Source organism: Epinephelus fuscoguttatus, linkage group LG1 (assembly GCF_011397635.1).
Source record: "Epinephelus fuscoguttatus linkage group LG1, E.fuscoguttatus.final_Chr_v1".
NCBI lineage: Eukaryota > Metazoa > Chordata > Actinopteri > Perciformes > Serranidae > Epinephelus > Epinephelus fuscoguttatus.
Genome location: NC_064752.1, coordinates 30,965,658 through 30,982,188, shown reverse-complemented (window position 1 = coordinate 30,982,188; position 16,531 = coordinate 30,965,658). Strand labels below are relative to the sequence as shown.

Here is a 16,531-nt window from a genome sequence, read left to right as displayed (position 1 = left end):
AAATGAAGCATGTATGTTTGTTCTGCTGTGCCTATAATTGCACGTAATTAAACATGTGCGTGAAGGTGCAAGTGTGTGTATATGTGAGATAGGTGAGATGAATTGAGAAAACTCCCCGCTGAGGTGCCGGGGAGCTAATGGCTGGTACGGGAGTTTCCCCTACCTTGTCCTGTGGGAGCACTTTGTCCATTTTCTGCCAAGTCACGTATCGAATGCCCCGCAGCCGAGCCAAATCTCGATAGCAGCTCTCATCCTGACAATTATATCTGGGAGGGACAGATGCAGCCACTTTATCTCTTGCTCTCCTCGGTCTGCCTCACTTTCACTCTTTCTTGCTCCATCTCTCCTCTCTCTCTCCCTCTCGCTGCATGCACACTGTGGTTCTCGCTCTGTGTCACTCACCAAAATACACACATGCTCATTCACACACGCACGCACACACATTCCAATCAGCACCTCTACCCAGGGAAGCCAGGTGTGATGAATGCCTGGTTAATTAGACAGTATTTCACAGTCATACACCGAGTGTCTGAGGGGTACTTTAGGCGCAGCACACTGCCAAAGCCATCGCTCTCCATGCTTCCCTCTTTGTCTTCTTCTGTCTTTCACTCACACACACAAACACACACATAGATGCAGACAAAAAGTGTCACTCACAGCTCAAAGATGACAGCCCAGTCAGGGAGGAAGAGGAGGTGTGTGAGACCCGCCCCGTGCATCCCTATAAAGATGTCAGAGTTGTGGGTGATCCTCAACTGCATCAGGAAGGGAACATCCCTGAAAGCCAGACAGGGAGTCACACATCAGTCATCTTCATTGTGTAAACACTGTCACTGTTATACAATTTAAAAGGCTAAACACTTCATTTATTCCTGCACAACACTGTTACATCGCTGAACAATGCTAAGCAGCACTGAATAGCTGGTGTAGTAACGCGGCCGGCGCTCTATAACTCACTTGTATTTGTAGTCCACCACATTGACCTCCAGTAAAGGCACAGTCTTGAGGGCATTTACCAGCTGTAACAACAACAGAGGGACGTGTTCTCTGATCAATGAGAGAGCAAACAAATATGGGCAGTGACCATATAAATCACAAGCCTTTTTTACTTGTACTGTTTATAGCAAATAAGATTTTAAATAGGCACTTAACAGATGTGGGCAGTAAATCAATGTGTGAGAGGAGGGGCTGAGGGCGTGAGAGAACTGTGTAAAGTGAGGAAAGAGAAAGAGACAAAGAGGGAAAGAGAAAGAGAGAGGAAAGCGAAAGGAGGACAGGTGGCAGAGCAGGACAGAAAGAGTGCGAAAAAGTACGAGACAAAGTAGAAAGGAGGGAGGGTGTTGCTGCACTCACCTCCACTTGGTTTAATATCCTTCTGTATTCTGTGCTGCGAGCCAGCAGGGTGACACGAACACGCCCCTCCTGAAAACAGCAATGCACCCAATAATCAATCAGCCAAGGACAGAAAAGATAGGCGGCTGGGAAAACATGATGCTCATTCAAAGTAACTAAAAAGCCTCGACTTAAGATGTCTCTTTTATGCAGCACAGAGGACACATTAGCAAAAATCAAATTGTTAAGTATTTTTTAAAGTGGAATCAGAGCTTCTCTTTTATGATGTGCTCACATTAGAGTGTGGACTAAGATTTTCTATATTCATCTACTGCCACCTTGTGTTCTGAAAGAGAACTTTTCCAAAGTACCAACATTTGCAGCATATGGGAATAAATAATAAGCATCATAACTTCACTATCGTTAAAGCAATGTACAACCTGTGCAATCTGCTGTACACAATAAACCAGCTTAACTACAACAACTCACTAAAAGCAGTGGATGTATATGTATTCACCACAGATCTCATTTATTCTCCACTTATAAAAATGTTTCTTAAAAGTACTGAAGATGCCATTCTGAGCAAGACCAGGCCAGAGCAAATTATGACGAGGGGGAGATAGGAGGAGAGGGGCGGTAGAGGCGGATGAATAGGACACAATAGAGGAGAGCAGCAGTGTGAGTCTCTGCCTGTGCCATTAATCTAGGGATGAAAGGAGGAGCTGAGGAGAGGGTTGGGGCCGAGAAGACCTCTCATTCAGTCGCAGGCCTGCTATCGCCAGCAGCCCCATGTCTCGCTGAAAAGCCTCTTAGCATATTTCCAGTGAAGGCCATGAATACCCAATGAGCTGCTCCGTAAGAAGGTAGAAGTTATCGAGCTCTGCTGGCCATAAAGATACAGTCAAGTACTTTCAAACCTTGGATCATAAAACACCTGTGAGGAAGGCTGAGGAGTTACAGTTGTAGGATGAATAAGGAGGTGACAGTGTGTAAATGTGTGTGCATGTACAGTGCTTAGGCATGTACTCTTTCAGAAACTAGAAGGCTACAATCAGTGAGGAGCTCTTTCTGTGTGTTTCAAATAGCAATGACATCACCTACCACGAAGTCTGATGAGCAAAGTGACTTCCCTACTTCCTATCCTCCTACTTCCAGCACAGTTGCTATGACCGCACCCTTTTTCAAACTGGGACTTCATTGTGATCTCATCTAAACACCTGTAAAGTTCAGTGACTCCATCTTGCATGTTTCAGATGCTGTTGCAGGGACAAAATCTGTCCATAGACAGACAGATATATAAACACCTGACAAAGTATTCAAAACCACTTCTATGGCAGTTCCTGCAACAACAAGTGCCTCCAGGACCACATATTGACATGATGACACACACAGATTCATCACTCCATTAAACGCAGTTACAGCATAGAGGCCAGAGCACTTTGATATTATGTTTTGTTTGTCGAAAGCAGACACCATTCAAGTAGCTAAATGGTTGAGGAGGGATTAAGTGATTATGCAACAACAAAATGGCTTCCCTTAGGCTTAAGAGCCCCGAACATCACATTAAGTATTTCTTTTTTTCAGGAGCTGAAACAAGCAATTTCTTTTCCAAAGTATTTTCACTGGGAACAGATATACACTGCTCAGTTTCTGAAAAACACAAATTTCTAAAATAGAACGAAGCTACAAAGCTGTAAAAAGTCTTAACAACTCAAGATGGCTACAGTTAGTGTTTGACTGAAGCCTCAAAAGAAATGATTGATTATGTTGTCTGAGCAGAATCAATCATTCTTACTACATAAATACAGCATAAGCACAACTTTAGTGGATAAATGACTGGAATACAAATGGCTTTAATACAACAATTTGCAGAGATTGGCTTATCGATGTGCCATTTTCTAACATTAGGCATAAAATGCCCAAAAGCAGTAAAAGAAAATCCTAACTACGACAGCTGTCCTCTTTCTTGCACCTAAACATTTCCCTCTAATGTGCATGTTAGCCTACATTCTATACGTTAGATGTCACAGTCAACTGCAAGGCACTAAAGGAAATATTGTAGGAATAAGAGTAAGAGGTACAAAGCAGAGTGAAGGAGCAACATAAACATTAAGGATATTCAACAAAGACACTTGTGGAAACAGATCAAACCCTTTTACATCACACACTCAGCAGATGTGTACACCAGTACACAGACAGGAAACCAGAACACTGATAAACCTGGTATTCTCTGATTGGAAATCGAACCTGGGCCACATCACTGAGAGTGCGGAATTCTAACCACTAGACCACCAGGGAGCCATGTGCTAAAACTGGGGAACATTTGATTGGTATGGGAAAAGTAGAGTCTGTGTTTATCAACCATAAAGTACAAACAACACCACTGCTGACCATTTTCAAATGCAGTGATATGAAGACGCAAACGACTTGTAGCTTGAGATGGGTAATCTATCACAGCAAACAACTCAGAGCCTTGTTTGACAAGAAGTTCTGTCATCACTCTGTGCCAGCTGCTCTTTCCAATCATGCTATTTTAGTTACAGGCAGTAAAGGACACCAGATCAGCAAACCTGAGCAGTCTCTGCTGATCTAGTGCTCAGGTTTTGGTGCTTCTACATTACATAAAGCTGTGCTATTATTCCCAGTATGTGGAACTGTTAAGGGCAATGTGACAAGGCAACTTATTGTCTGTTGTTATTTTATGTGAGCAGAATTAATCACTGATGCCACAGAAAAATAAGTGTGCCCTTTGTGGATAAGTTTGAATATGAATAAATGGAAACAAAAAACGACTGCAATAACTGACGTGGAAGGAAGGCAAAGTGTATTCAGATTTTGACTCACAGAAGACGACACGATGACATGTTTAGTGATACTGAGAGAATGTGAGATGCAGGGTACCAAAAACACTGGCATCTTCCACAGACTAGCTACATAAGCAGCCTGAACAAAACCTGAACAACAGCTATCACAGTTTCAAATCCAGGTTCATACAAACAATAGCAGTCTCTATGACTGGGAATCGAACTCTTGCCACAGCAGCAAGACCGTCAAAGTTTAGCCATTAGACAACCAGGAAGTCACCAATATTTTTTTAGGGTGTTAATGTGGAAGTTAAAATGCAAGCTGGGCTTTTGCATTTTATTATATCATGATTTTTAATCGACTCACACAGATTAAATGAAAATCATAGTTTGAATTTTCATTAGGATAATAGCAAAATCTGCTTGTTATGGGTAATCTGTGATATCGTTCATCAGGGTTAGGATTGGCTGAAATGAACCAAGCGGACACAAGACCACTACTTGCACTACTAATACATTTTTTTCCACATTCATGTGCGGGATTGATTTGGCCTGGCTTGACTTGGCATGTCAGCCCAGTGAGGCTGGTAATTGCGTCTCCATTACAACAGAGCTACCCATTTGAAGGTGTGTCTTTAACTGATAACAGCTTTTCTTGACTGATGACGTCTAAAAGCAGCGGGCTGATGCACGGCTAAAGTCCCCTGTTATTTTGCTATGTTTTTCCATCACACATCATGGCAGGTAAAAGAAGTTCACCTGTTGGAGGTGCAGTAAGAGCCTATTGTCTGCCCCTCTTCATCTAACATCTCACTGTAGCTGTTTCGGCTTGTACTCGTCCTCCCTGCAGTATCAGCAGACTTATTTTTATTGAAGAAAAGCCGCTAACGCTAGATCACCAGGGAACTGTTACTATCATGGCATTCCTTCTCTGTGAAATAACATAAAATGTATGTAGATGCATTGTGATCACTACTAATAAACAAATGAAGAATCCTGCTTATGGTTTTACATGTTAAACCTAACTGACCAGAAACTGTACATTCTTCATGCTACTGCAGACAATTTTCCAATTCTAAGATTTCGTCCCTTCCAGGCAGTCAGTGGTTTGCACTCATACCAGAAGGCTTCGACAAATCAACTTGCAGAGACTTGAAGCTTGAGATAGGTAATCTATCACAGCCTTGATTTGTTTGTCAAAGTCCTGTTATCGTTGTGTGCCAGTGGCTCCTTTCACTCGTGTTGGTTTGGGAGTATATTTTAAAGGACACTAAATCAACAAATTTACAAGCTTCTGGCCTTTTGCTTAGCATTCTGTGGCAGTTCATCACTGCAGCCTGGGTCTGAAAATCTGTCAGGGAATTTTTCAAACAGTGTGCAGAGTTCAAAACCTGTTGCATAATATACCTCTGCCATGTGGCAAACTGTCTGAAAAGGATGACACTGGGCTGTCATTTCAAGAATGCAGCATTTTTTTTTCGTGCAATTTGAGAAGCCACCTTTTTGTATGTTGTGCTTGGTGTCACTGCAGAACAAATTACTCTCAGCAGAGGATAGCATGTGTCACTCTTGAGAGCATGGAGAAATGAGGATCAATCTATCATAATATATAATCAGTAGGTGTGTTATGTGCTGGCATCAATCATGACCGACCATATACTCTTCCCCCCATACACCGCCACTCCTATAAACACGAATGCTCACTGTTGACTAAGAAACCAAGTGGACAGCCCTGTATTTCCTCCACAGCATGTGGTATCACCAACCTTTTCTTTTCAACTGTCGGTGTGGAGCTCTTCAAGATGTGTGTGTGCACATGGATGCAAAATAGTACATTTAATTTCAATCTGCTCATTACATTTTTTATATTTCAGATTTACAAGAAGACATTTGGTGTTTCCCAACTAGGATTCATCCATCCACCTATACATTATCTGTACGGCTCCTGACACACCAATCTGGCAGTCAGCCATCGCTCAATGTTGGGCCGTCAGTAAGCATCTGTCACCCTAGCCAGTGCAGCGTGTCCCACATTGTTGCCCCTGATTGCCCCTTGTTGCCTCTCGTTGCCCCTTGTCTGCTTTTTTTAGTGATTCAGCATGCTGAATCTGCAGCGGTGACAGGGACGGTGATGGCAGAGCCCATCAGTAAATAAAATCACTCTGATTGGCAGTTCAGCTCAGCATATCATGAGAAGAGAAAACGAAGTAAGGAAAGTGAACAGCTACAGTCAAGAAGGAGTAAGACCATAACAAACTTGTTAGTTAAGGCAAGATTATTTTTCTTAAGAGCCACTGAGCTCTTTAGCAGAAACATTTTGTGATGGTTTGCGTTACAGTTATCTATATAGTGGTGTGGAGAGTTTTTTCCTCCCACACAGGCGCAGATCGTGCACACTGGTTGGCCATCAGCTGTAGTTTTTCCAATGTGTTCATGCGCAACCTTTTGGCCGAAACACAGGCAATGTGAGGCAACCAACAGTTGGCTTTCATCAGCTGACGAGAGGTGGGGTACACCCTGGATCGGTCGCCACACCACCACAAAGCTGACATACAGACAATTAGGATTTATTCTTTGGTAAACATGATATCCACAGCATATATTAAACACGGATCAGTCATTCATCTTGTTTTCATCTTTTTCAGGGACCAGATTTTGATGAATAATGAATCATTTTCTGATAAAGATATATATATATATATATATATATATATATATACATACATACAAATTTCAATGGCAATCTGACCAGTTACTGTCGGCACATATATCATATATGCCTTTCAGTGAGGAGACTGACTAACATCAGCGTCTTTAGATCTTCATTAATCTATTCATGCATTACTCCCGTTCAGACTAGTGCTAGAACCAGCATTGAAGAGGCAGAGGGCAGGGAGACACATCGAAGAGGTTTTCAGTCTATGATAGTCAAATTCAACATACTCAGATCAGACTGAATGAATCGCTGTTTTTTTTTCCTTTTACTTTTCTTACAGTGCTGTTAGCCTTGCTGTTGGTTAGTCCTGTTCTGATGACTAAATTAATAAAACATTAACTAAACCAGGATAAAGGCTGACGATGGGCAGAGATATGTGTTTGTCTACTGTTTCTATGGTTTTCTATTTAGAGGATCTAGGCGGCATTCATATGACAGCTTCATATGTTGTTGTAGCTTTCTAGTGGACAAGCTCCCTGGTGGTCTAGTGGTTAGGATTCGGCGCTCTCACCGCCGCGGCCTGGGTTCGATTCCTGGTCAGGGAAAGCTCCCTTTATGTCTATGTTGCAGTCTGTCAAAGCTGCTTGACAGTTGTAATAATGATTTCCAGTTTGTTTCAATTACTGTCTGTGTACCACAGTCTTGATTGATTTGAGACTGCCATGAAAACATACACCAACTACCAGAAAACTGCTACAAACACTGACACAGATACTCAACAGCAAAACAAAGTGCAACCTGAAAGACAACCACTGAGATGAATCATCATCACCTGCAGGAAAGTGACAATGAAGACAGTGTCTGTTACTACCAATATTACTCTGTTGAATTGTATTGGATCATAAAGGTGTTCATGAAACTGTGTCCATCCTGTGCATATAAACAAGATTATAATATAAAAGCAACAGATGTGTTTCATAAAAGACATTCTTCCTACCTTTGGTCCATCCTGCAGGATGTTCAGTCGATGAAGGACATGCTGGGAGAACGCCCTAAATAATCCTTCACTGTGGCAGTCTGAGATCTGCCATCAACACATCACAGAAAGGGTCAATTTCACTCACCTGTGCAAATTATTTTTCATCTTTTTAATATTAAATACTGCATTAAATGATTATTTTGGTTGTATATAGTCATGCAAAGAGATAACCAATATGTATTTTTAGAAAATCTACTCTGTGATTTGAAATGAATTGAAGGCAAATTGAATCTGGTCACACTATTGCACTGCTCTGGGCTGAGATGAAAAATATGTAACACACTGAGGAATCTGACAATTGTAAACATATTTCTAATCTCCCTGGAATGAATATCATATGAGCCTATGCATTTCTCAAATCTAAGAATCTCACACATACACTGGTGCACCGCAGCTGTAAATGTGAGCACATGAATATAAACATGACATGTGCTGCAGGGGTAATCAAAAGCATCAGCTTGAGGCTGACCTATCAATATTTCACACCTCAAGGCTGGAACCACAGGACAACACATATTTACATGATATTATCTTTATAGTAATCTCCTTGGAATTATCATTTAAATAACATAAGCACTTGCTGAGCTTTTGAATACATCACATAAATATTTGACCTGAACTGCATGTTTATGACTAAACCAGATATCACTGTGCATGTGGGGAGGAAACGGCAATAAATGATCAAAAATACATGTCATGAAATGTGAGATAGAAATAGAAATGAAGATACAAGCAAAACAGCATTTAATTCACTTAATGAGAATGTATAAGGCACTGCAATTTGTTGTACATACATTAAGTACATCTAGTTAGTGGCTCTACACACAGACATATGTATATTGATACAAGAGGTAACTTACAAGAGGCGTGTTGTAAAAGAGGCCGTATCTCATTCTCGGGAGGAGGGAGAAGAAGGCATCTTTGAAACAAACCTGCGAACAAGAGTGAATAGATCAATGAAGAAAGCACACAGCACAGAAATCAGTTTGCGTATATGTCACTGTGAAGAATTAAAAACTGTGTGGTGATAGTGTGGTGATAGTGACCCAGGGGGGCATTATACCCACTCTTTTTGAGTCATAGGTCTTAAGGTGGATGATGTCATACTCTGAGAAGGCCCTCCATGTATCATCGAACAGATCTCCATAACCATAAAAACTCTGGGAAAAGACATAAAAAGAGGGGAACAAATGTTAATCAAATTAATGTTACATCTGAAAAGGAAAACAAATCAATAAAATAAGAATCAACTACGGCCTTTGGCAGTGCCAGAATCGGTCATCTGCTTCTCAAACTCTGCTGGTTGTATTTTTCTGAAACTGTGGTTTCATAAAAAATCTGTTATCATACTACTATCTGACAGCCTGCCACTGTTTGGATTGCAGTGTGCAGTTTGTGCTGAAAGGTCACTGCTTTCCTTCTTCCTGTCAGTTTTCTTTCTTTCCCTTCTCCTCTCTCCCTCTGACTGTGCACAGTTGAGGGAACAATGGGCCAGATAAGGCTGTCTGTGAAGCACTCTGTTTTTCACCTGGTGTTTCCCACTGCTGTCTTCATCAGGCACGTATGCCACTGACACGTTAAACAAAAACTGTGAATGCGGTACATTGAAGACAAACTGCTGTTTTGATTTCTCGCTGAGTTATAGGATTCCAATCAAATCTGCTTTAGACACTGTTTTCAGATATTTGAATGCAAAACTCTTTAAATATTTGTGTGATTTTGTGTTTTCAGTGTTTTACAGAGGGAGAGAAAGCTAAAATATACCACCGCATCTGCCAAAAAAATCTTAATAAAAATAATCAAATGCATCAACAAAATCTTTTGTTATATGAAACGAAATGTAGATTTTTCACTGGCTCGAGCTACAGATTGCAATTCCGATTTTTCATAATCCTGCCACCACGAAAATGAGAAAGAGAGACGCATCACTCTCTCAATCTCAGACCAAACTCTGATCAAACTGTAAAACGAGTACACTGTTTGGCTGTAATACAAGAATTTGTGAACAGGAAGTGGGCACCATACTGCTTCCTGTATTGTAAAAACGAAGGCTGAAAAACTGAGATCAAACCATACAACTACGCAGTGCTGATATTAACCAAGACTCTGTTACTGTGTTGCCTATTTTCACCACAAATGTTTTTAGAAGCATGTTTTAGCTAACTGTTAAACTGTAATTTGAGATAATTTGTTACCAGCTGGTCGCCATATTGTTTCCTGTGGAAAAAATGGCCAAGCTCACCGTAACCCACCAGCAGGAGCTTTTATTGGCGCAGTGCATTCTGGTAGTGGTATATTTTCTGCCAGTTTAAAAATTTTAAATTGTGGGACAAATCAGATACCCACTGTGTCCCACATGACGATGTTGACATCTAAACTGAAGGAGTTGTTGATGTGCTGGGAGATGTAGAGGTTGACAAAGTCACAGAAATGGTGGTACATGTTCACACCTGTTGGAAAAACACACCAATATTATTTTTTGTGAACACAAGTCTATTTCACCCCTGGTAACTAAAAGAAGAATAATTCTCTGGATCAAGCTCTCAATCCATTACTGTAACATTCCAACAAGGTTTTTAAATAAAGTGTGAGTTTTGGTGGAATACTTGATATTACATATTGCACATAACAGCATTGGTACTTTTTTAGTATAAAGGTATTATAAGAGTAAAGCTTTTAGCTTCCTGTCTAGGTTCCAGGCTTTGAACTGAGTCGTGTAAATCTTTGTCACCTACCAGCGTCTAGTTTCATGAAAACAGTGGGCTTTTCAATGACAAGGTCACAGTGTCCATCCTCTATGGGGTGGAAGTCCAGCTCTGTGTATGTCTGCAGCTCAGCATACCTACAAAAACAGCACAGCACAACACATCAATTCAGTGTTAGACATAGGATTGTAGAAAATTTTGCATTAACACGACTTAAACATTTCTGACAACAGCGCACAAAATGTGAAGATTTGAGTGTGATCATTGGAGCTTTCATACACAGATTAACTACAAGTAGGGGTGGGTGGTATTGTCTGAGGATAAAAAAGTGATATACAACTTAATTTTTTATGTTTTATAAAATGCTTCTTTCAAGACAAGGCAAGCTGGTCCTATGGCTATTTTTTCTATCCGAATTGAGAGTGCAAGCTTTCTTAGGTCTAACCCAGAGGACCGTTTGATTGCTCGAGTCTACTGTGGTCACTGCAGCACCAGTCTGTCCACAAATGAGAAAGATGCAATGCAACTCAAGCTAGCCAGGAGTCAAACCTAGAATCTTGATTCAAGTTAGATGCGGTATCCATTGCACCACTAGCCCATTGCCAGACAGTTTCCTTTACCAAAGTCATCATTTAGAGAGTTCATTAGCCTTGACATTGATTGATAATGTGACGGTAGTTTGGGTGAGCCAAGTGGTGCTTTAATACGGTTCATTTCAGGAAGGAGAGGTTTATATCGAGCTATCTCTGAGAACAAAAAGTGATGTGGCTATTAGAGCCCACTACGACCCATCTGTCAAACCTTCAGGACATTTCTGAAAATGTAAAGATTTGATTGTTATGCATCTTTTGGTTTGACTAAAGATGGATGTAACATTCAATATACAGGAACCTCACTGGCCCTTAAATTCAAATGACATTAACATGTTATGGTTTTCCTGTTTCAATGGTGTCCCCAGGACTGACTGAGACAATTACTTGAATTATTGAATATAAGTAAAAGACCCATTGACATTTGTGCAACAGAGTTACTCTTTTAAGTGCTGCTGAAAGGTCCAGTTTTAACAAATCTATGAACTAAAACTTTACAACAGAATCAAACAGAATAAAATTAATAATGAATAGTGACACAGCTTTGGGCTAATGTTACTCTGTTACTCTTAAAGTGGCCAAGACAGGACCGAACTGTAACAGTAGCAGTTACTTTAGCATAGCCTTGCTGATCATGTTCTGATACAAGTCAGAAAGCCATAGTATTGTTATTAACACTGATTCATGCCAGGTGAGCTGTTGTTAGTGATACCTGTTTATAACAACGCATTAAGCTGTATTGTATGCATACAAACACTGTAGCAACATGTCCACGGATAGAAAGTGGACAGGACTATGTGTATGACACAATCAAGACAGAAGTGCTACTAAACGGTGTAATACTGCTTTCACTACTGGTGATGTGCGGAGCAGCCATTACGGATTTTGCGGTCACAGTTGGTCAGATTCCCTCGACTTTCCAAGTTGGATATTGGACTTAAAGGGGTGTTTGAGTTGAAACTTTGACTGGGAACTTGGAAATTCTAACTTCACAAAACAAATGGAGCACACAATCACGATACTATGTCCTTCAGTGGAGGCTTCCTAGTTTGTAATGCTGTAAGACACAAGTCTGACATAAATATTGTTTGAATTAAAAGGGCTGAATTTTAACAGATGTAATAACTTAAAATTAAACAGGTAAAACTATTATTGTGCCATTAATAATAAATATCAAATAGAACATGTTTGCTGGTTAGAATAAAAGATTCTGAGCTGCTATTATAGGTGCACATAATGAGCAATATTTTACTTTTTTGTCACATTTGCTCACAATGTTCTTGTCTGTAGCAGCACAACTCTCTCCATAACTGTGGAAAAATGTTACTCGAGCCAGCCAGGAGTCGAACCTAGAATCTTCTGATCCGTAGTCAGACGCGTTATCCATTGCGCCACTGGCCCAGTTGTCCACATGTCAGTTCTAACAAAACAAGAGCATGCAGCACAAATTCCATCCCCACATTCCTGACTGGCCCTGTGCCCCCTCTATCAGGACTGCTGTGAGAGGGAGCAATGCGTTTCTCACTACCTTAAGAAATATGGTCATAACATCAACAGCCATTTGAGACACTATGTAAAAGTAGACCACATAGCTGAATGATTTTAAGAACATAAAATATATATGGTGTGGTCAGTGAGGTGAGGACTCACATCATTAGTTCTGTTTAACATTTCGAAGTAAGGTCACTGCTCTAGCTGTGTCATTGATCTTTTGAAATGACAACGGGTAGTTTCTTTGATTTATTCAAGTCTCTATGGCAAGGCGAGGGGGGAGATTACTACCCCTACTTTTCTTATGGCTCACTTCATATGCCTTTGTGTCAAACACCTTTAACATAATTTAAGATTTTACCTGCTCTGGTCTCCCTGTAATGGAGAAGCTCGTGGTCGAAGTACACATGACAAGTATAATGTAACTGCTTAGTCTTCAGGCAAGACATTAGCTGCCTCTAAGAGGTGAAGGACAATAACACCTACAAAAGCTTGTTCAACAAAATTCTGGCAATACAATGCACAACACACCACCTAGTGATGATCTGTCTTATTACACATAAAAAGTCCCATGCTACCAGTTGTTCAACATGCTGTACAACTTGTGGAATGGATGTGACAAGGGGTTAATAATGTGAAAATCACATGCAGATTTAAAAACTTTGAGGTATGATCAATATTTGCATGAAATGTTTGGAACTTTTTTATGTCAATTTTGTCTTTGTTTTCGTGGAAACACACAAAACAAACAGAAGCAGGTTATTGTTGTGTGTGAAAAATATAGTACGTTGTTTGGGTTTCTGTTTTGTTTTTGTATAGCCTAAAACTAGTAATGACAGGCATGCCTAGAAGAATATGTTATGTAAAAAGGTTCAGCTTCAGCCTTGAAGGGTCTGATCAGTATTTGTATATATATATTTTATTTCATTCAAATGATTGCCTTATTCTCATTTATCCCTTTTTATGTGCTTTCGTTTGAAAAAGAACAAATGCAGTTATTAGGTTTGAGTTTCAGATACATATCAAGGAACACAAAGGAGTGGATGTGCAGATCGTTCTGTGTCGTTCGTGCCTCCAAATAAAACTATTCATAAACAATGGACCTCTTTCACACCAGACATTTTCACTTGTCACAGTAGGAAAAGCACAGGTGAAATTGGTAACATCAACGATGGCTCATTTCCATGATGTCTCCCAGTAAGCTACTCCAGATAGCCAGCACGGACAATACCAGGGCCTTCACTCAGTGGAATTCAGCTATCATTAATCTCTATCATTAATCTATCATTACAATTAATGCAGCTATCTCTAATCTGTGAAAACAAGTCTATTTACAAATCAACCTCTTCAGGACACATAAGCCACGGAACCTATAGACACATATCATACATCGGGAAAAGTGGACTCAAAAGCCCATTGACAAGTCCCTGATGGTCTAGTGGTTAGGATTCGGCGCTCTCACCGCCGCGGCCCGGGTTCGATTCCCGGTCAGGGAACATAGCTTTGGCCCTATCTGGTGACTAAAAAGTACAAGCACATGGGGACCTGCACTCCAAAATCATACACTGGATATTGGCAGATTTGTTTCAGCACTTGCCATTCACATGTCAAAGAACACAAAGGAGTGGATGTGCAGATCTTTCTGTGTCGTTCGTGCCTCCAAATAAAACTATTCATAAACAATGGACCTCTTTCACACCAGACATTTTCACTTGTCACAGTAGGAAAAGCACAGGTGAAACTGGTAACATCAATGATGGCTCATTTCTATTACATCTCCCAGTAAGCTACTCCACATAGCCAGCATGGACAAAAGTAGGGCCTTCCCTAGGTGGAATGCAGCTATCATTAATCTCTATCATTAATCTATCATTACAATTAATGCAGCTATCTCTAATCTGTGAAAACAAGTCTATTTACAAATCAACCTCTTCAGGACACATAAGCCACGGAACCTATAGACACATATCATACATCGGGAAAAACTGGACTCAAAAGCACATTGACAAGTCCCTGATGGTCTAGTGGTTAGGATTCGGCGCTCACCGCCATGGCCCGGGTTCGATTCCCGGTCAGGGAACATAGCTTTGGCCCTATCTGGTGACTAAAAAGTACAAGCACATGGGGACCTGCACTCTGAAATCATATACTGGATATTGGCAGATTTGTTTCAGCACTTGCCATTCACATGTCAAAGAACACAAAGGAGTGGATGTGCAGATCTTTCTGTGTCGTTCGTGCCTCCAAATAAAACTATTCATAAACAATGGACCTCTTTCACACCAGACATTTTCACTTGTCCCAGTAGAAAAAGCACAGGTGAAATTGGTAACATCAACGATGGCTCATTTCCATTATGTCTCCCAGTAAGCTACTCCACATAGCCAGCATGGACAATAGTAGGGCCTTCCCTAGGTGGAATGCAGCTATCATTAATCTCTATCATTAATCTATCATTACAATTAATGCAGCTATCTCTAATCTGTGAAAACAAGTCTATTTACAAATCAACCTCTTCAGGACACATAAGCCACGGAACCTATAGACATATCATACATCGGGAAAAACTGGACTCAAAAGCCCATTGACAAGTCCCTGATGGTCTAGTGGTTAGGATTCGCGCTCTCACCGCGCCCGGTTCGATTCCCGGTCAGGGAACATAGCTTTGGCCCTATCTGGTGACTAAAAAGTACAAGCACATGGGGACCTGCACTCTGAAATCATATGCTGGATATTGGCAGATTTGTTTCAGCACTTGCCATTCACATGTCAAAGAACACAAAGGAGTGGATGTGCAGATCTTTCTGTGTCGTTCGTGCCTCCAAATAAAACTATTCATAAACAATGGACCTCTTTCACACCAGACATTTTCACTTGTCCCAGTAGAAAAAGCACAGGTGAAACTGGTAACATCAACGATGGCTCATTTCCATTACGTCTCCCAGTAAGCTACTCCACATAGCCAGCATGGACAAAAGTAGGGCCTTCCCTAGGTGGAATGCAGCTATCATTAATCTTATTAAATATACCTGTGCTTTTCATACTGTGACACGTCCAAAATGTCTGCTGTGAAAACAAGTCTATTTACAAACCACGGAACCTATAGACAAAGAACACAAAGGAGTGGATGTGCAGATCTTTCTGTGTCGTTCGTGCCTCCAAATAAAACTATTCATAAACAATGGACCTCTTTCACACCAGACATTTTCACTTGTCCCAGTAGAAAAAGCACAGGTGAAATTGGTAACATCAACGATGGCTCATTTCCATTATGTCTCCCAGTAAGCTACTCCAGATAGCCAGCAGGGACAATACCAGGGCCTTCCCTAGGTGGAATGCAGCTATCATTAATCTCTATCATTAATCTGTCATTACAATTAATGCAGCTATCTCTAATCTGTGAAAACAAGTCTATTTACAAATCAACCTCTTCAGGACACATAAGCCACGGAACCTATAGACACATATCATACATCGGGAAAAACTGGACTCAAAAGCCCATTGACAAGTCCCTGATGGTCTAGTGGTTAGGATTCGGCGCTCTCACCGCCGCGGCCCGGGTTCGATTCCCGGTCAGGGAACATAGCTTTGGCCCTATCTGGTGACTAAAAGTACAAGCACATGGGGACCTGCACTCTGAAATCATATACTGGATATTGGCAGATTTGTTTCAGCACTTGCCATTCACATGTCAAAGAACACAAAGGAGTGGATGTGCAGATCTTTCTGTGTCGTTCGTGCCTCCAAATAAAACTATTCATAAACAATGGACCTCTTTCACACCAGACATTTTCACTTGTCCCAGTAGAAAAAGCACAGGTGAAACTGGTAACATCAACGAAGGCTCATTTCCATTATGTCTCCCAGTGAGCTACTCCACATAGCCAGCATGGACAAAAGTAGGGCCTTCCCTA

The 16,531-nt window shown here is 40.9% G+C and overlaps 1 protein-coding gene and 4 non-coding genes across 7 annotated transcripts in view; 3 read left to right on the top strand and 2 right to left on the bottom strand.

Annotated features, from left to right (window-relative positions):
• eogt (EGF domain-specific O-linked N-acetylglucosamine (GlcNAc) transferase) overlaps window positions 1-16,531 on the bottom strand; it is a 37,204-nt gene that overhangs the window by 1,470 nt on the left and 19,203 nt on the right. For all 3 annotated transcript variants that reach the window (XM_049587273.1, XM_049587294.1, XM_049587284.1), the window contains exons 7-15: window positions 10,567-10,673; window positions 10,178-10,281; window positions 8,899-8,991; window positions 8,692-8,763; window positions 7,790-7,876; window positions 1,354-1,422; window positions 958-1,019; window positions 658-777; window positions 164-266 (exon numbers count right to left, since the gene is read on the bottom strand). In XM_049587273.1, the coding sequence (XP_049443230.1) occupies window positions 164-266; window positions 658-777; window positions 958-1,019; window positions 1,354-1,422; window positions 7,790-7,876; window positions 8,692-8,763; window positions 8,899-8,991; window positions 10,178-10,281; window positions 10,567-10,673 (817 nt within the window). The remainder of the gene's footprint in view (window positions 1-163; window positions 267-657; window positions 778-957; window positions 1,020-1,353; window positions 1,423-7,789; window positions 7,877-8,691; window positions 8,764-8,898; window positions 8,992-10,177; window positions 10,282-10,566; window positions 10,674-16,531) is intronic.
• Window positions 7,326-7,397, top strand: trnae-cuc (transfer RNA glutamic acid (anticodon CUC)). The gene has a single exon. It is a non-coding gene; the product is annotated as a tRNA-Glu (tRNA).
• trnar-acg (transfer RNA arginine (anticodon ACG)) lies at window positions 12,455-12,527 on the bottom strand. Its single transcript has one exon. It is a non-coding gene; the product is annotated as a tRNA-Arg (tRNA).
• trnae-cuc (transfer RNA glutamic acid (anticodon CUC)) lies at window positions 14,042-14,113 on the top strand. Its single transcript has one exon. It is a non-coding gene; the product is annotated as a tRNA-Glu (tRNA).
• trnae-cuc (transfer RNA glutamic acid (anticodon CUC)) lies at window positions 16,127-16,198 on the top strand. Its single transcript has one exon. It is a non-coding gene; the product is annotated as a tRNA-Glu (tRNA).